Here is a 23,001-nt window from a genome sequence, read left to right as displayed (position 1 = left end):
GTTTGAAGGCCAGAGTGCCGTGAACAACAGAGAGAATTGAAAGGCCCAGTCAAAGCGAAAGCCTCTGGACAATAAATACAGTATCCGAGCGAGGTCAAGGCAGAACAACGGCCCCTAATATTTACAGAGACAAACCAATCTGGCGGGTAATATTGGGTGATTAAAATACATTGTTATCAAGGTTTTCTTCACGTTTCGCATTCAGGAGCCGCTGCTGTTTGAAGGACCAATCGGTCATCGTTTCTGACACGGGATGAATTTAGAGCAATGTCTAGTCGAGCTCCTTAGTGCCAGGAGGTTCCTATAAGATGCTCAAAGACCGTCTGAGTTCTCTGTGGCACGGTTGTTTATTTACTTCAACAACACACAATAGGGTCGGTGTAAACAAAACCAACGTAATGTTTTCTGTTATTTCAACAAAAATAAAACATCTTTTTGATGAGGGAAACCTAAAAACGAATGAACCATTAAATCTGTCTACTCCAAAGCGTTGACAAATTGGATTATTGCATTGGGGCTTTCACAAAGCCATGTCTGTGTGTGTGTGTGTGTGTGTGTGTGTGTGTGTGTGTGTGTGTGTGTGTGTGTGTGTGTGTGTGTGTGTGTGTGTGTGTGTGTGTGTGTGTGTGTGTGTGTGTGTGTGTGTGTGTGTGTACCTGTGCGTGCGCATGTGTACCTGTGCATGTGTGTGTGTAGATGCGCTCGTGTGTGTGTTTGTTTAGCGGTAGAACAGACTCTGGCTGATCTACCGAGCGGCTAGGTTTCCACCCAGGGGAGTGGGGCTCGGGGCTGGTGCCGAGTGTGTGCCTGGAGGAGGGTGGGTGGACGGTGGGTTTGGCAGGAGAGGGGAACAGTGCCTCGCGGCGAGCAAGGGATGAAAGGGCCCGTCCGTGTCAGTCACTTACTCCTCTCTTTGGTAAATAAAGCTTTCTGACAACAAAGCAGCGAGCAGCGCTTGACTGGCCTTTAAAGGGGATAAATAAAAAAGACTGGATGCAGAGGGGAAAAACCTATGAAAAAGCCTCTCAGATTCTCCAAAATGGAAGCATGTTGATTTGTATGAAGTAAAGAGCACACACCACAACCAAACCGGGTCATCTTTCAGCTTAAACCAACATTTTGTATAAAATCGGGTATAATGAGAGAACTGGAGTAAAACATATATCCCTCGCCACCTGTCTAGGAGGTGAATGAGAGTAGAAAGCCCAGTGGTGTAACAGACATATATAGAGGAGAAGGTTGTCCTATAAGCAGCATTGAAACACACACACACGAAACAGGTTAGGCTACACACTCATTGCTGACAGTAGAAAAACGATAATGGATAACTGTGATACAAAAAAAATGTAAACATTTGAGTTGTTATTTTCTGCTCTTACCAGGTACTATAAGAATTCACATCTTTCTTTTTCTACATCCTATTCTCAAGCTCTGGGGTAGAAACCCAGATTTGGGTTGTCATGTCCGCAACACACACACACACACACACTCAGATCGGATCCCCATAGCACACCACTGGGTCCAGACCCACCAGACACACTGATGGGTAATCCAGATACTGTGTGAACAGCGATGACCAGAACTTTCTTAGCACGTTTTCAAAGCCCCCGTCCGCCTATAAACTCTTGTTGACTTTTTTTTCCTTCTCTCTCTCAGAAAGGCCTGATTCTCATCCCCACTCCTCCACCCATCCTCCTCCTCACTACACTTGGTGACCTTTGCACGGGCCCCTAAAGTGGCGCAGTCAGGAAAAGCCATCAAGCCGATGTACTGCGGCCGCCACGCAGTACATTACACCGGAAAGTTGCTGTGCAAAATAAATATTGGGCCATCACGCACGCCTTGTGTCATCTTCCAACGGCGATCCGAGCAAGCGACTACTACGCCAACGAGAGGGTTTCCCATTCTGATACCTCCGAGCTACGGCATACGCACTACCCCAACCTGCACACTAGTGCAGTCCTAGGAGCTCCTAGCCCCTCCAGAGTGCCAGATTGGAGCGACAGTGTTTCCTGGATGAGTTCACTATCCTTAGGGGAGGAGGGCATGATAATTAGGGGCCCTCCGTTTGATGCAGATGACAATCACAGTGATCTAACCACTCGGCAGTTACCTGGGCTAAACCCTTACACAAGCACTATGCTCCCCGAACGGAACATGTCTCTGAAATATTAATGAGAGAAATGTAAGCATCTTTGCATGCGTATGTATGTGGGTGGGTGCATGCGTGGGTGCGTGTGACGTCTGGTGTTTGAGGTCAAGTGGTGGATTAGTAACGCTATGATGGCCTCCAATCCCTTCCTGTGAACCTGCCATTGATTTAACACTCACTGACTGACTGACTGACTGACTGACAGACAGACAGCCATGGCTTTTAGATGCGACTCTCCTACACCCCCATAACCTCACAAACTTCCCCTAAAATGTTCCTATGATCCCATCCGCAATTCTTTTTTTTATTATTATATATTTTTTTACCCCCTTTTTCTCCCCAATTTCATGGTATCCAATTGTTAGTAGTTACTGTCTTGTCTCATCGCTACAACTCCCGCACGGACTCGGGAGAGGCGAAGATCGAGAGCCTGCGTCCTCCGAAACACAACCCAAACAAGCCACACTGCTTCTTAACACAGCGCGCATCAAACCCGGAAGCCAGCCGCACCAATGTGTCGGAGGAAACACCATACACCTAGCGACCTGGTCAGCGTGCACTGTGCCCGGCCCGCCACAGGAGTTGCTAGTGTGCGATGAGACAAGGATATCCCTGCCGGCCAAACCCTCCCTAACCCGGACGACGCTAGGCCAATTGTGCGCCGCCCCATGGGCCTCCCGGTCGCGGCAGGCTGCGACAGAGCCTGGGCTCGAACCCAGAGTCTCTGGTGGCACAGCTAGCACTGTGATGCAGTGCCTTAGAACACCGGGAGGCCCCATCCGTAATTCTTAACCGTGTTGTCTTTGTTGGAGCAGGTTTAGTTGAGTTCAGATAGACGTGTGCTCGGTGCCTAGCCATCCCCAGTGAACTGAGCCATAACACCTCTCAATATAACGCTGGCTTGGGGATCTGACTCCTCTGATCAAAGGGAATAAACATTAATGACTAATGGATAATCTGCTACACTTGTCTGTTTTGCATTTTGGGGGGTATAGATTGGCCACCTCTGGGGGGGATGGGGGAATCTCCACTGGGAGTCGCTTTGGAATAGTAAACACATAAGGGCTTCATAGAGCATTATTCTTATTTCCTATATATATTTTGTATTTATACATATAGGATTCTAAAGAAAGTAATATTCACCTCGCCCCCAACCAACTGTCCTAACCTTTTCCCCTGCAATATTTCTATGCAGCTGTTATTATTCTCATTCCTCTGAATAATATCCCTCTCGTCCCATCCTTTTTCTCTCCCCTTTCATATTCTATATCTCATGCCATGCGGGTGTCCCGGGCTGCTGCGAGCGAGTGCCTCATATCCTGTCAACTTATCAATCACAGGGGCCCTGTCCACTCAATCCACCTCTGATTTATCAGGCAGCCTCGACCCAAACCCTTTTAACACGACAGTGACAGATAGCAGCCCAGACCATGGCAACCTGTTCCACTTTGTCAAGTCAGACATTACGAAACTTATTCCCCACTTAACATTCAGGTTGCTGTGCTCCCCCAACCCCCACCACCACTGCTAACCCCCTGCTTAAGTAGTTTACAGGAGTCTTCCCTCTTTAATCACATTGCTTCATGTGTTAATACAGAGATATTATCAACTGTAATTCCAAATCTCACAACTACATTGATGTGACACTGGCATTATTGCCTGTTTGGTTCAGGGGGAAGGTGTTGTTTTAATCAACACTGTCATTGAAGGAGCGCCGCAAAAGAACAGCTGTGGTTTAGCAGTGTGTGCATGTATGTGTATACATACACTTAGGTCGGAGTCATTAAAACTCATTTTTCAACCACTCCACAAATGTCTTGTTAACAAACTACACTTTTGGCAAGTTGGTTAGGACATCTACTTTGTGCATGACACAAGTCATTTTTCCAACAATTGTTTACAGACAGATTATTTCACTTACAATTCACTGTATCACAATTCCAGTGGGTCAGAAGTTTACATACACTAAGTTGACTGTGCCTTTAAACAGCGTGGAAAATTCCAGAAAATGATGTCATGGCTTTAGAAGCTTCTGATAGGCTAATTGACATAATTTTAGTCAATTGGAGGTGTACCTGTGGATGTATTTCGAGGCCTACCTTCAAACTCAGTGCCTCTTTGCTTGACATCATGGGAAAATCAAAAGAAATCAGCCATGACCTCAGAAAAACAATTGTAGACCTCCACAAGTCTGGTTCATCCTTGGGAGCAATTTCCAAACATCTGAAGGTACCACGTTCATCTGTACAAATAATAGTACGCAAGTATAAACACCATGGGACCACGCAGCCGTCATAACGCTCACGAAGAAGACGCTTTCTGTTTCCTAGAGATGAACGTACTTTGGTGCGAAAAGTGCAAATCAATCCCAGAACAACAGCAAAGGATCTTGTGAAGATGCTGGAGGAAGCAGGTACTAAATAATCTATATCCACAGTAAAACGAGTCCTATATCGACATAACCTGAAAGGCCGCTCAGCAAGGAAGAAGCCACTGCTCCAAAACCGCCATAAAAAAGACAGACTACGGTTTGCAACTGCACATGGGGACAAAGATAGTACTTTTTGGAGAAATGTCCTCTGGTCTGATGAAACAAAAATAGAACTGTTTGGTCATAATAACCATCGTTATGTTTGGAGGAAAAAGAGGGAAGCTTGCAAGCCGAAGAACACCATCGCATCCGTAAAGCACGGGGGTGGCAGCATCATGTTGTGGGGGTGCTTTGCTGCAGGAAGAACTGGTGCCCTTCACAAAATAGATGGCATCATGAGGATGGAAAATCATGTGGATATATTGAAGCAACATCTCAAGACATCAGTCAGTAAATTAAGCTTGGTTGCAAATGGGTCTTCCAAATGGACAATGACCCCAAGCATACTTCCAAAGTTGTGGCAAAATGGCTTAAGGACAGCAAAGTCAAGGTATTGGAGTGGCCATCACAAAGCCCTGACCTCAATCCTATAGAAGATTTGTGGGCAGAACTGAAAAAGCAAGTGCGAGCAAGGAGGCCTACAAACCTGACTCAGTTACACCAGCTCTGTCAGGAGGAATGGGCCAAAATTCACCCAAGTTATTGTGGGAAGCTTGTGGAAGGCTACCCGAAACATTTGACCCAAGTTAAACAATTTAAAGACAATGCTACCAAATACTAATTGAGTGTATGTAAACGTCTGACCCACTGGGAATGTGATGAAAGAAATAAAAGCTGAAATAAATCCTTCTCTCTACTATTATTCTGACATTTCACATTATTAAAATAAAGTGGTGATCCTAACTGACCTAAGACAGGGAATTTTGACTAGGATTAAGTGTCAGGAATTGTGAAAAACGGAGTTTAAATGTATTTGGCTAAGGTGTATGTATAAACTTCAACTGTATAAACAATGTAATTCTCCATGTAAGAAGAGCACCTCCAGCCAAACAGGCTCCCCTGCTACCTCCGACAGTCCATAGCCTCCGTCACCAGTTTCCTTCATTACCGCCATCTCATCTAACCTAATGAAGATATGAAACCGCTCATTCGTGACTAAAATGGTTCGGCAATTTTTCTCCGTAGCCATACAACAAGTTGTGCACATAAATCATATATAAAAAAAAATTAAAAAAAGAAGCTTTTTCTTATAGTGCTAACAGATTTAAACAGCAGAATTTACTGGTTAATTTGCAATGTTAATGACATGGACAACCATGCATGGAGCCTCCCCAATTTTCTGTCTCCCAGAAAGCCATCCAATGACATTGTGTGTGTGTGTGTGTGTGTGTGTGTGTGTGTGTGTGTGTGTGTGTGTGTGTGTGTGTGTGTGTGTGTGTGTGTGTGTGTGTGTGTGTGTGTGTGTGTGTGTGTGTGTGTGTGTGTGTAACAAACCACACGATAATGATGATAATAATAATACTATTTCAATAAACCATGAATGGATAATTATGTTTTAATTGCATTAATTAATTAAAGCAGGTTCCCCCTTTTTCTTGTGTTCCCCAAAGAGGGGCGGGGAAGCAAACAAAATGTGTCTTTAACCACCTGGGTCTGTGTTTGTGCCTGTACTTTATTAACACAAAGCAAAATAAAAAAGATGCTGTGTGTGTGTGTGTGTGTGTGTGTGTGTGTGTGTGTGTGTGTGTGTGTGTGTGTGTGTGCGTGCACGCGCTTTTAACTGTAACAGTAGTACAGAGTGGCTCAGAGAGTTAGAGTCTCTTTAATGACAGCCTGCCACGTTATAATGGCCTTTGCCACAACAGCAAACAAACCACACTGAGCTGCTGCTGCTACTGCCTGCTTGGCTGGCACTTACACACGTGCACGCAGGCAAACACACACGCACCAAGCCCCTACAAATGTTGTTTTCGTTACGAGTATTTTTTGCTGTAAACGGCAAGCAAAATGGCAACATTCAGTTTGTGGTTGCTGGAACCAATCATTATCAAATGTCATTACATTGTGAAATTCAGCCAAAAATCAGGGACAAGCACAGGGTATGCGTACGGTGAAGAGAGTAGAGTGTGGTGTGTGTGCATGCGTGTGGTAGTCAGACACCTATTGAAAGCCAGCACCTGCTACTGGCCATCCTCATACCCACAAAACTATAGTAGTGCCACTGTAAACTCTCTTGAGCCCTTCTCTCCCCCCACCCAGCCCCACTACCTCAGTCCCCATCATACCTGCGGGTGCGGCTGCGTGACCTACGGGAGCGGTTGGTCCTGCCTCGGTCTCTATCTCCACTACGACTCCTCCTCCTGCGGGACGAGCCGTGGGACGAGCTGCTGCTGGACCGCCGCCTGCGTCTGACACACACAGATACATACACACACACGCAGGTTAATTCCAGTCATTGATTAACCAGCGCTAGAATGACTCACTGTGCTGGTCTGAGTTTAGCAGCTCAAACTCGTCTTCTTAACCACATATCAACCCCTCGCTCACCCCCTCGCACCCTCTCCCGGGTTTCCGCCCCAAGCAGTATATTCTCTCTTATTCTCGGTGTTCTTACCCGCCTTTCACAACATGTTAAGACTGAGCAACAGAGAAAGCATGTCTCCCAGTCCCATCTTATACATAAATAACTTATATATCCCTCAAAATACTAATTTGGTCTGTTGTTAATTTCGGTAATCAAATAATTTCCTCATTACTTTCCATACCTAGCCCCCTAGAAGTGCCGGTGGTTGTTCATCAAATCTATCAAATACTTTTGTTGTGAGTGAGAGAGCGCGCGCTGTATTAATATTTGCCGGGTTGGTTGGATCGCAGAAGCAGGTTGGTTCAGGAAGAAGGCTTCCGTCGTGGCCCTGACTCAAGCACTTCACACACGGGTTCAGCAGAAGAAACGTGCAGGACGAGACATGTTATTTGAACTTGTCGTATACACACACATACAGGCGTGTGACAATAATGTTAAGAAAACACGGCTGATTCGCACAAAGCGAAAGCTGCCGCTACGGCACATGAGAGGGAGGCTGCCTGGGTGCTCCGGCATGATGGAAGCCATCCAAGTGAATAGTGGGAGCAGGTTTGACATGTGCACTAACACTGACTGTGTGTTCCATGTCAACTCAATGGGTTGTGTGGGGGAGCTCTTTAATGCCTGGTGAACAGCTAGTGAACACGTGCTGCTCTTCACTGGAGACTTCAGTTAAGGATTATCTTTACGCGTGTAGTGTGCCTTCCAAATGGCACCCTATTCCCTATGTAGTGCACTACTTTGACCAGGGCCCATAGGCAAACGCAGATGTGAGATGCAGACGTAGCCTCATACATAAAGGCCTAACTTAATCCATAGACCCTGTGTCTATTTTCAACCCAATGTCCATTCCCTGGCCATGTCCAACTCCTTGATTTGACAGAAGCATTTCCTAGGCAGCTAATGAATGGCTGATTGAGTAGGAAGACTAAAGGCTAAGAGGGGTAAATGGCTACAACCAGCCGGCCCCAGATCAGCGAGCCATTCTCTCAAGACCACCAATGATTTCCCATCTCGCGTAATGGACCCTGACCAAAGCGCATAAATAATGACCATCAACCGGCCTTGTCTAAACGACTGCAGATGGAGTGTCGAGCGTGTGAGCGTGTGTAGGAGGCTGTCCAGTATCCTCCGTTAAAGAGACCCTCAGCGGACATCATCAGCGGTCATTTACTCACAGACACTTTCTCTCACGCACAACCTGGACAAACAAATTCAATAACAACAACAAAAAGCCTGTGGGTCTAAATGATGGAAGTAACATTAACTACTAACTACTGGTAATTACATTTATTAATTATAATAGCCTATGTCCAACAGTTAAACACATGTAGTGTTGGTCCCATGTTTCATAAGCTGAAATAAAAGAGACCATCCACCTGACAGGCGTGGCATATATAAATAAAAGGCCACTCTAAAATGTGCCGTTTTGTCACAAAACACAATGCCACAGATGTTCTACATTTCGAGGCATGCTGATTGCAGGAATGTCCACCAGAGCTGTTGGCAGAGAATTTAATGTTAATTTCTCTACCATAAGCCGCCTCCAACAATGTTTTATAGAATTTGGCAGCACGTCCAACTAGGGCTGGGCGATATGGCCTAAAAATCATATCTCGATGTTTTTCAAACCTTTCGGCGAGTCACGATATACATCTCAATTCTCTTTATGTTTTCTCTAAATATGCATTGTTGTACAATTAAAAGGTCAAATCCACTGCATTTCAAACAGTCAACAATAATCTAATGAATTCAGGGCTTGTGAAGTTATAGCTAGGCTAAATATAAGCCCTCAAAAATCATAAGACCCATTAATAATTTAATTATTTTATCAGAATAGTTTAACCAGATATTTTGCAATAATCACTAATCTGGCATTCAAGACAGTCTATAAAAAATGTGCTTTTTTGTTACAAATATAACTAGAACCATGCATAGTGCACTAATTCAGTAATAATGACTAACTTCTTGTAGCAGGCATTAAGCTATAGAAAATCAACACAGATCAACAATCTCTCAAGCACACGTGCTTGTGATTATCCTTATATAATTATCCTTAAATAATTATGTTTCATGCTTATTGCATATTTATAAAACACAGGCTAGACAGTTAGTATAACAGTCTTTGGTTAAAACGCTACTAGTGGTATGTGGCACCCCAATGCTGCGCGCGACAAACTGAGCTTTATTTTCCAGAATAATTCTCTCTTTTTAGTAGTGACTTCTCTGCACGCAATCTGAGTGGTTGAGACATAACTTCTCCTCTATTACAGTAAAATAATGTTGGACCAAACCTCAAATAGCGAGTTGAAAACGCTTTTCAGAGAGGAAGATGTGACCTCTCAACTTTGTTGGCATGAGAGGCAAGGGGAGGGGCTTGGTGTGTAAACCATAGAGGAAGAGGTGAAGCGCTAAAACCTGTCCAAAATAAGGCCAATTTGTTTCTAAGGGCTTATTTTGGACCTAAGCTTGTCGCCTGCCTCCCTGCCTTTGGGACAACGACTCCCATTGAGCATCTCATCATTATATACAGATCTCTGGTGTAAATGGGAAGGTGCACACAGCACAGAGACTGGTTAGACTGTAAACTCTCCTTCCAGACTCACATCAATCATCTCCAATCCAAAGTTAAATCTAGAATTGGCTTCCTATTTCGCAACAAAGCATCCTTCACTTATGCTGCCAAACATACCCTCGTAAAACTGACCATCCTACCGATCCTCGACTTCGGCGACGTCATTTACAAAATAGCCTCCAATACCCTACTCAACAAGCTGGATGCAGTCTATCACAGTGCCATCCGTTTTGTCACCAAAGACCCATATACTACCCACCACTGCGACCTGTACGCTCTCGTTGGCTGGCCTTCGCTTCATAATCGTCGCCAAACACATTGGCTCCAGGTCATCTACAAGACCCTGCTAGGTAAAGTCCCCCCTTATCTCCGCTCACTGGTCACCATAGCAGCACCCACCTGTAGCACGCGCTCCAGCAGGTATATCTCTCTGGTCACCCCTAAAGCCAACTCCCCCGTTGGTCGTCTCTCCTTCCAGTTCTCTGCTGCCAATGACTGGAACGAACTACAAAAATCTCTGAAACTGGAATCACTTATCTCCCTCACTAGCTTTAAACACCAGCTATCAGAGCAGCTCCCAGATCACTGCACCTGTTCATAGCCCATCTATAATTTAGCCCAAACTACTACCTCTTCCCCTACTGTATTTAATTATTTTATTTATTATTTTGCTCCTTTGCACCATATTATTTATATTTTAACTTTGAACTTTCTTCAAATTACAAATCTACCATTCCAGTGTTTTACTTGCTATACTTTATTTACTTTGCCACCATGGCCTTTTTTGCCTTTACCGCCCTTATCTCACATCATTTGCTCACATTGTATATAGTCTTATTTTTTTCTACTGTATCATTGATTGTATGTTGTTTTACTCCATGTGTAACTCTGTGTTTTTGTATGTTGTCGAACTGCTTTGCTTTATCTTGGCCAGGTCGCAATTGTAAATGAGAACTTGTTCTCAACTTGCCTACCTGGTTAAATAAAGGTGAAATAAAAATAAATAAACAGAGGAGCGAAAGACACAAAACCAAAAATACAACAGGAGAACAAGCTGACATGAAAACTAAAAATAACAAAACCTTGATTCTTGCGATACAGGCACTTGGAATATTGCACAAAACCATACGTTAGAATTAATTTGATACATCACCCAGACCTACGTCCAACCGGCCTCACAAACGCAGACCACGTAACCGACTTCAGTGGGCAAATGCTCACCTTCGATGGTCACTGACACGCGTGTGGCTGATTTTAAAACACATCCCGCTAGCCGCCAGGAGGATCCTCTTGTGCATCCTCTGATGAAGTAGGTCATCGAGGAGGTGAGCATACTCCTCTGTTCGCCTACTAATGAATTTACACTCTCCTTGAACACTCAACCACTTATCGGTTTCTAGGTCACGGAGGAGAGTAGGACAGAGGAGTTGCAGTGAGGACAGACTTTATCCCAATGAGAATCTCCCACTAGCAAACCACTGTGGGTACTTCCTTTTCTTGCGAACAGAGGAGTATGCTCACCTCCTCGATGACCTACTTCAGCAGAGGATGCACAAGAGAATCCTCCTGGTGGCTAGCGGGAAGTGTTTTAAAATCAGCCACACCCCCCTTGAATCAGCTGTTGTCTCAAAGGATAAAAGCATGTACACATTTAAAAACAATATGCTACTTATCCGTTTATCTTTAACCTGTTAGGGCTAGGGGGAAGTATTGACACGGCCGGATAAAAAAACGTACCCGATTTAATCTGGTTACTACTCCTGCCCAGTAACTAGAATATGCATATAATTATTGGCTTTGGATAGAAAACACCCTAAAGTTTCTAAAACTGTTTGAATGGTGTCTGTGAGTATAACAGAACTCCTATGGCAGGCAAAAACCTGAGAGGATTCTATATGGGAAGCGGCCTGTCTGACAAGTTGTTGTTCATCTTGGCTCTTTTTATTGAAGACTGAGGATCTTTGCTCTAACGTGACACTTCCTACGGCTCCCATAGGCTCTCAGAGCCCGGGAAAAAGCTGAACGATATCGAGGCAGCCTCTGGCTGAAACACATTATCGCTTTTGGCAAGTGGCCGATCAGAGTACTATGGGCTTAGGCGCGTGCCCGAGTTGACCCCATGCTTTATTTTCTTTCGTCTGTTTACCTAAATGCAGATTCCCGGTCGGAATATTTTCGCTTTTTTACGAGAAAAATGGCATAAAAATGGATTTTAAACAGCGGTTGACATGCTTCGAAGTACGGTAATGGAATATTTAGAATTTTTTTGTCACGAAATGCGCCATGCTCGTAACCCTTATTTACCCTTTCGGATAGTGTCTTGAACGCACGAACAAAACGCCGCTATTTGGATATAACTATGGATTATTTGGGACCAAACCAGCATTTGTTATTGAAGTAGAAGTCCTGGGAGTGCATTCTGACGAAGAACACCAAAGGTAATAACATTTTTCTTATAGTAAATCTGACTTTGGTGAGTGCTAAACTTGCTGGGTGTCTAAATAGCTAGCCCTGTGATGCCGGGCTATCTACTGAGAATATTGCAAAATGTGCTTTCACCGAAAAGCTATTTTAACCTGTTAGGGCTAGGGGGCAGCATTGACACGGCTGGATAAAAAACATACCCGATTTAATCTGGTTACCACTCCTACTCAGTAACTAGAATATGCATATACTTATTACATATGGATAGAAAACACCCTAAATTTTCTAAAACTGTTTGAATGGTGTCTGTGAGTATAACAGAACTCAAATGGCAGGTCAAAACCTGAGAGATTCCTTTACAGGAAGTGGCCTGTCTGACCATTTGTTGAACTTCTTTTCCATCTCTATCATTTACTAAGGATCTCTGCTCTAACGTGACACTTCCCACGTCTTCCATAGGCTCTCAGAGCCCGGGAAAAAACAGAATGTCGTCATTCCAGCCCCAGGCTGAAACACATTATCGCCTTTCTCAAGTGGCCCATCAAGAGACACTAGCTTATGCGCGTGACCCCGACCGCCCCCGCCTTTGGGATTTTTTCCTCTGTTTGCCGAAAAGGAGATTCCCTGTCGGAATATTATCGCTTTTCTACGAGAAAAATGTCGTAAAAATTGATTTTAAACAGCGGTTGACATGCTTCGACGTACGGTAATGGAATACTTAGAATTTTATTGTCAGGAATTGCGCCAAGCGCGTGACACTTCTTTACTATTTCGGATAGTGTCTGGAACGCACGAACAAAACGCCGCTATTCGGATATAACGATGGATTATTTTGGACCAAACCAACATTTGTTATTGAAGTAGCTGTCCTGGGTGTGTATTCTGACGAAGACAACAAAAGGTAATGACATTTTTATAATAGTAAATATGATTATGGTGAGTGCTAAACTTGCCAGGTGTCTAAATAGCGAGCCCGTGATGCCTGGGCTATGTACTTAGAATATTGCAAAATGTGCTTTCACCAAAAAGCTATTTTAAAATCGGACATATCGAGTGCATAGAGGAGGTCTGTATCTATAATTCTTAAAATAATTGTTATGCTTTTTGTGAACGTTTATCGTGAGTAATTTAGTAAAATGTTAGCGAATTCCCCGGAAGTTTGCGGGGGGTATGCTAGTTCTGAACGTCACATGCTAATGTAAAAAGCTGGTTTTTGATATAAATATGAACTTGATTGAACAAAACATGCATGTATTGTATAACATAATGTCCTAGGGTTGTCATCTGATGAAGATCATCAAAGGTGAGTGCTGCATTTAGCTGTCTTCTGGGTTTTGGTGACATTATATGCTGGCTTGAAAAATGGGTGTCTGATTATTTCTGGCTTGGTACTCTGCTGACATAATCTAATGTTTTGCTTTCGTTGTAAAGCCTTTTTGAAATCGGACAGTGTGGTTAGATTAACGAGAGTCTTATCTTTAAATGGCTGTAAAATAGTCATATGTTTGAGAAATTGAAGTAATAGGATTTTTAAGGTTTTGAAAATCGCGCCACAGGATAGCCGTGGCTGTTACGTAGGTGGGACGAATTCGTCCCGCCTAGCCTAGAGAGGTTAAAATCGGACATATCGAGTGCATAGAGGAGTTCTGTATCTATAATTCTTAAAATAATTGTTATGCTTTTTGTGAACGTTTATCGTGAGTAATTTAGTAAATTCACCGGAAGTTTGCGGGGGGTATGCTAGTTCTGAACGTCACATGCTAATGTAAAAAGCTGGTTTTTGATATAAATATGAACTTGATTGAACAAAACATGCATGTATTGTATAACATAATGTCCTAGGTGTGTCATCTGATGAAGATCATCAAAGGTTAGTGCTGCATTTAGCTGTCTTCTGGGTTTTTGTGACATTATATGCTAGCTTGAAAAATGGGTGTCTGATTATTTCTGGCTGGGTACTCTGCTGACATAATCTAATGTTTTGCTTTCGTTGTAAAGCCTTTTTGAAATCGGACAGTGTGGTTAGATTAACGAGAGTCTTGTCTTTAAAATGGTGTAAAATAGTCATATGTTTTGAAAAATTGAAGTTTTTGCATTTTTGACGTATTTGAATAACGCGCCACGGGATTACACTGGCTGTTGAGTAGGTGGGACGGAAACGTCCCACCTAGCCCATAGATGTTAAAATGACTTGCTCAACTGGTTGACCACACTAATAGCCTATTACGTACAGTATCTGGCAAACCAAATGTTGTTTAGGGCCATGTTTGGCCCGCAAACTCCACTTTTAGCAGCCCTGCTTAAATATAAAAATAAAATAAATAAAGTGATGGAAGACAGTGGAAGTACCATGATGAATGAAGTAGTATAGGGTGCCCACCCACTCTGCCCAGAGTTGGTGAAAAAGTGCTTTGTTGATGAAATTTCACTTCCTTACGTTATAAAATATATTTTATCAAGACAAATACACTGCTCAAAAAAATAAAGGGAACACCTAAACAACACAATGTAACTCCAAGTCAATCACACTTCTGTGAAATCAAACTGTCCACTTAGGAAGCAACACTGATTGACAATAAATTTCACATGCTGTTGTGCAAATGGAATAGACAACAGGTGGAAATTATAGGCAATTAGCAAGACACCCCCAATAAAGGAGTGGTTCTGCAGGTGGGGACCACAGACCACTTCTCAGTTCCTATGCTTCCTGGCTGATGTTTTGGTCACTTTTGAATGCTGGCGGTGCTTTCACTCTAGTGGTAGCATGAGACGGAGTCTACAACCCACACAAGTGGCTCAGGTAGTGCAGCTCATCCAGGATGGCACATCAATGCGAGCTGTGGCAAGAAGGTTTGCTGTGTCTGTCAGCGTAGTGTCCAGAGCATGGAGGCGCACCCAGGAGACAGGCCAGTACATCAGGAGACGTGGAGGAGGCCGTAGGAGGGCAACAACCCAGCAGCAGGACCGCTACCTCCGCCTTTGTGCAAGGAGGAGCAGGAGAAGCACTGCCAGAGCCTTGCAAAATGACCTCCAGCAGGCCACAAATGTGCATGTGTCTGCTCAAACGGTCAGAAACAGACTCCATGAGGGTGGTATGAGGGCCCGACGTCCACAGGTGGGGGTTGTGCTTACAGCCCAACACCGTGCAGGACGTTTGGCATTTGCCAGAGAACACCAAGATTGGAAAATTCGCCACTGGCGCCCTGTGCTCTTCACAGATGAAAGCAGGTTCACACTGAGCATGTGACAGACGTGACAGAGTCTGGAGACGCCGTGGAGAACGTTCTGCTGCCTGCAACATCCTCCAGCATGACCGGTTTGGCGGTGGGTCAGTCATGGTGTGGGGTGGCATTTCTTTGAGGGGCCGCACAGCCCTCCATGTGCTCGCCAGAGGTAGCCTGACTGCCATTAGGTACCGAGATGAGATCCTCAGACCCCTTGTGAGACCATATGCTGGTGCGGTTGGCCCTGGGTTCCTCCTAATGCAAGACAATGCTAGACCTCATGTGGCTGGAGTGTGTCAGCAGTTCCTGCAAGAGGAAGGCATTGATGCTATGGACTGGCCCGCCCGTTCCCCAGACCTGAATCCAATTGAGCACATCTGGGACATCATGTCTCGCTCCATCCACCAACGCCACGTTGCACCACAGACTTTCCAGGAGTTGGCGGATGCTTTAGTCCAGGTCTGGGAGGAGATCCCTCAGGAGACCATCCATCACCTCATCAGGAGCATGCCCAGGCGTTGTAGGGAGGTCATACAGGCACGTGGAGGCCACACACACTACTGAGCCTCATTTTGACTTGTTTTAACCTGTTGGGTCTAGGGGGCAGCATTTGCACGTCTGGATAAAAAAAATGTACCCGATTTAATCTGGTTACTAATCCTACCCAGTAACTAGAATATGCATATACTTATTATATATGGATAGAAAACACTCTAAAGTTTCCAAAACTGTTTGAATGGTGTCTGTGAGTATAACAGAACTCATTTGGCAGGCAAAACCCTGAGACATTTTCTGACAGGAAGTGGATACCTGATGTGTTGTATTGACTTTAAACCTATCCCATTGAAAAACACAGGGGTTTAGGAATATTTTGGCACTTCCTATTGCTTCCACTAGATGTCACCAGCCTTTACAAAGTGTTTTGAGTCTTCTGGAGGGAGATCTGACCGAACAAGAGCCATGGAACGGTGATGTCCCATTAGACACCTGGCGCGCTACTTCATGTTGGGTACCCTCGTTCCAATACGTTATAAAAGACTATGCATTCGTCCACCTTGAATATTATTCATGTTCTGGTTAAAAAAGGCCCTAATGATTTATGCTATACAACGTTTGACATGTTTGAACGAACGGAAATATATTTTTTCCCCTCGTTCATGACGAGAAGTCCGGCTGGCTTACATCATGTGCTAACGAGACGGAGATTTTTGGACATAAATGATGAGCTTTTTTGAACAAAACTACATTCGTTATGGACCTGTGATACCTGGAAGTGACATCTGATGAAGAGAATCAAAGGTAATGGATTATTTACATAGTATTTTCGATTTTAGATCTCCCCAACATGACGTCTAGTCTGTATCGCAACGCGTATTTTTCTGGGCACAGTGCTCAGATTATTGCAAAGTGTGATTTCCCAGTAAGGTTATTTTTAAATCTGGCAAGTTGATTGCGTTCAAAAGATGTAAATCTATAATTCTTTAAATGACAATATAATATTTTACCAATGTTTTCTAATTTTAATTATTTAATTTGTGACGCTGACTTGACTGCCGGTTATTGGAGGGAAACGATTTCCTCAACATCAATGCCATAGTAAAACGCTGTTTTTGGATATAAATATCAACTTGATAGAACTAAAAATGCATGCATTGTCTAACATAATGTCCTAGGAGTGTCATCTGATGGAGATTGTAAAAGGTTAGTGTATCATTTTAGCTGGTTTTATGGTTTTGGTGACCCTGTCTTTGACTTGACAAAACATTACACACAACTCTTGTAAATGTACTGTCCTAACATACTCTAAATTTATGCTTTCGCCGTAAAACCTTTTTGAAATCGTAAAACGTGGTTAGATTAAGGAGATGTTTATCTTTCAAATGGTGTAACATAGTTGTATTTTTGAAAAATTTGAATTTTGACATTTATTTGGATTCAAATTTGCCGCTCTTGAAATGCACCTGCTGTTGATGGAGTGCACCACGGGTGGCACGCTAGCGTCCCACCTAGCCCCAAGAGGTTAAGGACATTACATCAAAGTTGGATCAGCCTGTAGTGTGGTTTTCCACTTTAATTTTGAGTGTGACTCCAAATCCAGACCTCCATGGGTTGATAAATTGGATTTCCATTGATTATTTTTGTGTGATTTTGTTGTCAGCACATTCAACTATGTAAAGAAAAAAGTATTTAATAAGATGATTTCTTTCATTCAGATCTAGGATGTGTTGTTTAAGTGTTCCCTTTATTTTTTTGAGCAGTATATGATTATTCATGTTCTGAATTGTTCCGTGGGGTCTTTAACATATCATTAACATTATATCCAAAAAGTCAGATTTCACAACCTAAAACATCCAACAATAAGCACCAAGCTCTCTTGACATAGCAGTGCAATTTTTTGTGGTCTTCGTCTTTAAAGTTGTTTCCACGAGTCGCCAAAAATATTTGCATGACATGACCTGAATTAAACGTAAAAGGCTTTCAAAAATAAAACGCTTGGTATACGCTTTCTGCTCTGTTGACAGGGCATAAAATTAACTTTTTGGTCCACCATCCACTGTGGCAGGTAGATTAAAAAATCTTAGAATGTATTTTTGTACCAGCCAAAATATTTATTTTGCCACTAAAATTACACCAACAAAACACCACAAAAAAATGATGAGCATGGTTTGTAATGTTTCTAAAACAATAAATGTATTATTACTAAGAGGTAATGTGGTATATTGTTTAATTTCATTTTTTGTGACCTGAGTCTTTTAACCAAAATATCACAGATGAGACAAAAAAATGTCACCTTCCCCTTTAAGGGCGGGAGATTAACATGGTATGGTAGCGCGACACGAGTCATGTTTGTGCCTGTGAGATTGAGTCTGACTAGTAGAAGCGTTGTCTTTTCTTCCCTAGCAGTTGAAACTCAAACATAGAACAACCTAGCTTGTGAACAAAACTATGTAAATAGCCAACAAACACAGCCCCTAGCCAAGCAGTGTTGAAGCGCGAGGTGCAATAGGCTAAGTAGGGTTCGTAGTTCTTTGACTGTCTGATTAATTTACCAGCTATGAAACAAAACAGCAGAAATACTTTGAAAACAGCTACTGTTGCATTTACTTTGCTTTAAGTGTGATCATACTTGAATATTTTTATTCACAAATGCGAGTGAAATGCTTGCACTGTGGAGCCCTGACCACTCGCCAACGTGGCTGGTGAAATGGACATCTTACCCACCAATGCCAAAATCAAATTTTAGGCCCTGTTCATTGTCATTTCACAGAGATACGCTTGTATTAATTTTGAATTAATATAAAAAACGTATACTAAAATATGAAAATAGTACATGTATCAAAATCGATATCCATCTTCTCTCTATTGTTTTATGTCCTGCAGATTTACCCATTGGTCAAAATATGTGTTTTTGATTGGACACCCTAAGTAGTAGTTCTATAAAGTAGTATTATCCTATTCAATTAAAACTGTCTTTCAAGTGTGGTGGCTGATTTTTTTAAATATATATTTTAAGGTACAACTTTCACTGACAGATTTAGGATAGCTAGATAGATATGTAGATAGAGGAGAGGGATACAGGATACAGGAGACAAAATGAGTGTCGGGACGGGGGATCCAACCGTCGCCTCCATAGGCATATGTGGTCCGCGACGGTGGGATTACCACTAGACCAGACCCCGTTACAGCTTTACACATCCAGTTTGCTCCTTCATTCATGCACCTCTGTTAGACGGCGAGGTAGCGACAGTATACCTGTTCCTCTAGTGTTGTACACAGTAGAGGTCGACCGATTAATCGGAATGGCCGATTAATTAGGGCCGATTTCAAGTTTTCATAACAATCGGTAATCGGTATTTTTGGCCACCGATTTGCCGATTTTTTCCCCCCACCTTTATTTAACTAGGCAAGTCAGATTTAGAACACATTCTTATTTTCAATGACGGCCTAGGAAAGGGGGTTAACTGCCTTGTTCAGGGGGGATTCGGGGATTCGTTTTTGCAACCTTCTGGTTACTAGTCCAACGCTCTAACCACCTGCCTTACATTGCACTCCCCGAGGAGCCTGCATGGCAGGCTGACTACCTGTTACGCAAGGGCAGCAAGAAGCCAAGGTAAGTTGCTAGCTAGCATTAAACATATCTTATAAAAAACGATCAATCTTAACATAATCACTAGTTAACTACACATGGTTGATGATATTACTAGTTTATCTAACGTGTCCTGCGTTGCATATAATCGATGCGGTGCCTGTTAATTTCTCATCGAATCACAGCCTACTTCGACAAACGGGTGATGATTTAACAAGTGCATTTGCGAAAAAAGCACTGTCGTTGCACCAATGTACCTAACCATGAACATCAATGCCTTTCTTTAAAATCAATACACAAGTATATATTTTTAAACCTGCATATTTAGTTAATATTGCCTGCTAACATGAATTTGTGTCACTTCTCTAGCGTTCCATGCAAGCAGTCAGGGTATATACAGCAGTTTTGGCCGCCTGGCTCATTGCGGACTGTGTGAAGTCAATTTTTTCCTAACAAAGGCCGTAATGAATTTGCCAGAATTGTACATAATTATGACATAACATTGAAGGTTGTGCAATGTAACAGGAATATTTAGACTTAGGGATGCCACCCGTTAGATAAAATACGGAACGGTTCCATATTTCACTGAAATAATAAACGTTTCGTTTTCTAAATGATTGTTTCCGGATTCGACCATATTAATGACCAAAGGCTCGTATTTCTGTGTGTTATTATGTCATAATTAAGTCTATGATTTGATATTTGATAGAGCAGTCTGACTGAGCGATGGTAGGCAGCAGCAGGCTCGTAAGCATTCATTCAAACAGCACCTTCATGCGTTTTGCCAGCAGCTCATCGCAATTCTTCAAGCATTGCGCTGTTTATGACTTCAAGCCTATCAACTCCCAAGATTAGGCTGGTGTAACCGATGTGAAATGGCTAGGTGCGCGCTAATAGCGTTTCAAACGTCACTTGCTCTGAGACTTGGAGTAGTTGTTCCCCTTGCTCTACATGGGTAACGCTGCTTCGAGGGTGGCTGTTGTCGATGTGTTCCTGGTTCGAGCCCAGGTAGGAGCGAGGAGAGGGACGGAAGCTATACTGTTACACTGGCAATACTAAAGTGCCTATAAGAACATCCAATAGTCAAAGGTATATGAAATACAAATCGTTTAGAGAGAAATAGTCCTATAATTCCTATAATAACTACAACCTAAAACTTCTTACCTGGGAATATTGAAGACTCATGTTAAAACGAACCACCAGCTTTCATATGTTCTCATGTTCTGCGCAAGGAACTTAAACGTTCTCTTTTTTACATGGCACATATTGCACTTTTACTTTCTTCTCCAACACTTTGTTTTTGCATTATTTAAACCAAATTAAACATCTTTCATTATTTATTTGAGGCTAAATTTATAGTATTTATGTATTATATTAAGTTAAAATAAGTGTTAATTCAGTATTGTTGTAATTGTCATTATTACAAATACATTAATGTAAAAAATGTAATCGGCCGATTAAATCGGCATCGGCTTTTTTTGGTCCTCCAATAATCGGTATCGGCATGGAAAAATCATAATCGGTCGACCTCTAGTACACAGTACACCTACCACACATGTCTGTCCTTTCTGTCTGTCCTTTCTGATGTTGTTTGTGTTGTAGGCCTGCTTCCTCCTATATTTGCCAGTGTAGTAGTTCTCTCATCTACCGATCTCTGTAAATTGCAGTATTTCTATATAGACCTACCTCCTGTCTCTCTCTCTGGAGCGGCTCCGCGAGCGGCTGCGTCTGCTGGACCTCTTGCTGCGGCTTGTCACCCGGCTGCCAGAGGAGCTGGAGGAAGAGGAGCGCCTTCTGTGCTTCTCCTTCTTCTTCCTTCTGCTACGGCTGTCCTCCTCGCTGTCAGAGGTGTGGCGACCCATTATCCCTCACTAAACTGGGTCGGAGGAGAGAAAGCATAAGAGGATGTCTTATTTAAACAAACACTCATTTATTGATTGCTCAGACGAAACAGTAGGCCTACATCTAGCCGATTAAACTTTACTCCATGATTTAAGATGGAGTTGAACGGCGACTAGTGTGGGCGGAATGGAGCTCTTTTTATTTAAAAAAAAAACGACTGATTTTAGCACCCAAAGAATAGCCTGACATTGTTACGACATTGTTATGTGTAATTGCAGGCTATTCTTTGGGTGCTGAAATCCGTCGTTTTCAGAGAGCGCTGCAGTCCGCCAACACTAGTCGCCTCTCAACTCCATCATAAGTTGAGAGGCGTTGAGTTTAGTCAGATGGCCTAAATCCTGCACTGCGTAGCTATACTGTGGCTAGTGGCTTCATTGTTTAATGTCCCCCTTCCATCCTCCAAGACTGACATGTCGCTGGCTAAATAACCTTTCTATCTGAATATACATGAGCAGTCAGGATGCCAGAGAGATACTATAGCTAGCTAACTTCACCAACTCGGCTCCACCTGCCTTATAAGAGCGCGTGGACAGAATGTAAACAAGTAACATACATTATAACAAGCTAACTAGCGACAGTTAACTAGCATAATGGATAGCTATCCATTCTAAAATAATTGTTCAAATAGCTATCGCGTACGCATGTGTTAAAAAGATACTGTGAAGTTTTCATTTGCAGGTTATAGCATGCAGACAGAATGTGCACTTTCAGGACTGCTGGCATGCTGGCTAACGTGTTAGCTTTAGTTTGCAGCTAAACACAGCTCACTCTATTCTAGGCATTTTTGTGTTACGCGCGCCCTTGTGCTCGGTAAATAGCTACAACGTTATTAACAGCTTCGACGTATTTCAAACATTACTTATACAGTGACTGTAAGTAGGGGGGAAACAACAATTCATACCAGGTATCTTGCTACAAATATTCCTTCTTCTCCTTTTTCCTTTATGTTCTTCTTCAGTGGTGTTTATCGGCGGTTGGCATCCAACGTTATGGTGCATTACCGCCACCTACTGTACTGGAATGTGGGCCAGAGACAATGATGACCTAAATCCTTCCTGCCAGCCCTGTTGCTCTTAAAAAAAAGTATATATTTGAGACTGTATCTAATGACGTTCTACTCTCTATACTCTTTAAATTAATTTCCTGTATCCCCTTCTCCCTCATACTAGATATCAGCCTCTCTCTTTCCCTCTGTTACTGCCCACACTGTAGCAATACATGCTCCACGGTCTCTGTTTCCTGGCAATAATCACACTTTCCTGTTGGATACTTTCCTATCACATTTAAGGTCTTATTCAACTGGCTGTGTCCCACCCTTAATCTTGTAAAAAATAAATATCCCCCCTTCATTTGAAAACCACTTGAAATACACCACCATGCACTGCTCAAAAGACTACACTAGTAGATCAAGAGTACATCGATTGGAGAACGTTCGGATGAAACATGCAGTCAAGAGAATCTACAACAGAGCTATCGTTCGTGTATATCTCAGACAATGATCTATAGGCTACTGTAGAGATCCTACTCTTGTCATATTTTGCCAATTATGTATAGCCTACATTTCGTGAAGTTGCATACGTTTTGTTACAGTATATAGTATATAGCCTAGACAATGGGGGGAAAAGTAGGCTAAAGTTGTAAGCCTATAATAAAACGTGCATTTTTTATTTTAGGTTATTATG

At 42.8% G+C, this 23,001-nt stretch overlaps 1 protein-coding gene across 1 annotated transcript in view; it reads right to left on the bottom strand.

Annotated features, from left to right (window-relative positions):
- Window positions 1–22,266, bottom strand: part of rsrc1 (arginine/serine-rich coiled-coil 1) — a 195,952-nt gene extending 173,686 nt beyond the window's left edge. The window contains 3 exon segments of the mRNA NM_001140733.1: window positions 6,809–6,931; window positions 21,104–21,293; window positions 22,221–22,266. Coding sequence (NP_001134205.1) covers window positions 6,809–6,931; window positions 21,104–21,279 — 299 coding nt within the window. The 5' untranslated portion in view covers window positions 21,280–21,293; window positions 22,221–22,266.
- Between the last annotated feature and the right edge of the window lie 735 nt (window positions 22,267–23,001).

Source organism: Salmo salar, chromosome 09 (genome assembly GCF_965601325.2).
Source record: "Salmo salar chromosome 09, fSalSal1, whole genome shotgun sequence".
NCBI lineage: Eukaryota > Metazoa > Chordata > Actinopteri > Salmoniformes > Salmonidae > Salmo > Salmo salar.
The sequence above is the reverse complement of the archived record's forward strand: the minus strand, read 5'-3'. Positions and strand labels throughout refer to the sequence as shown.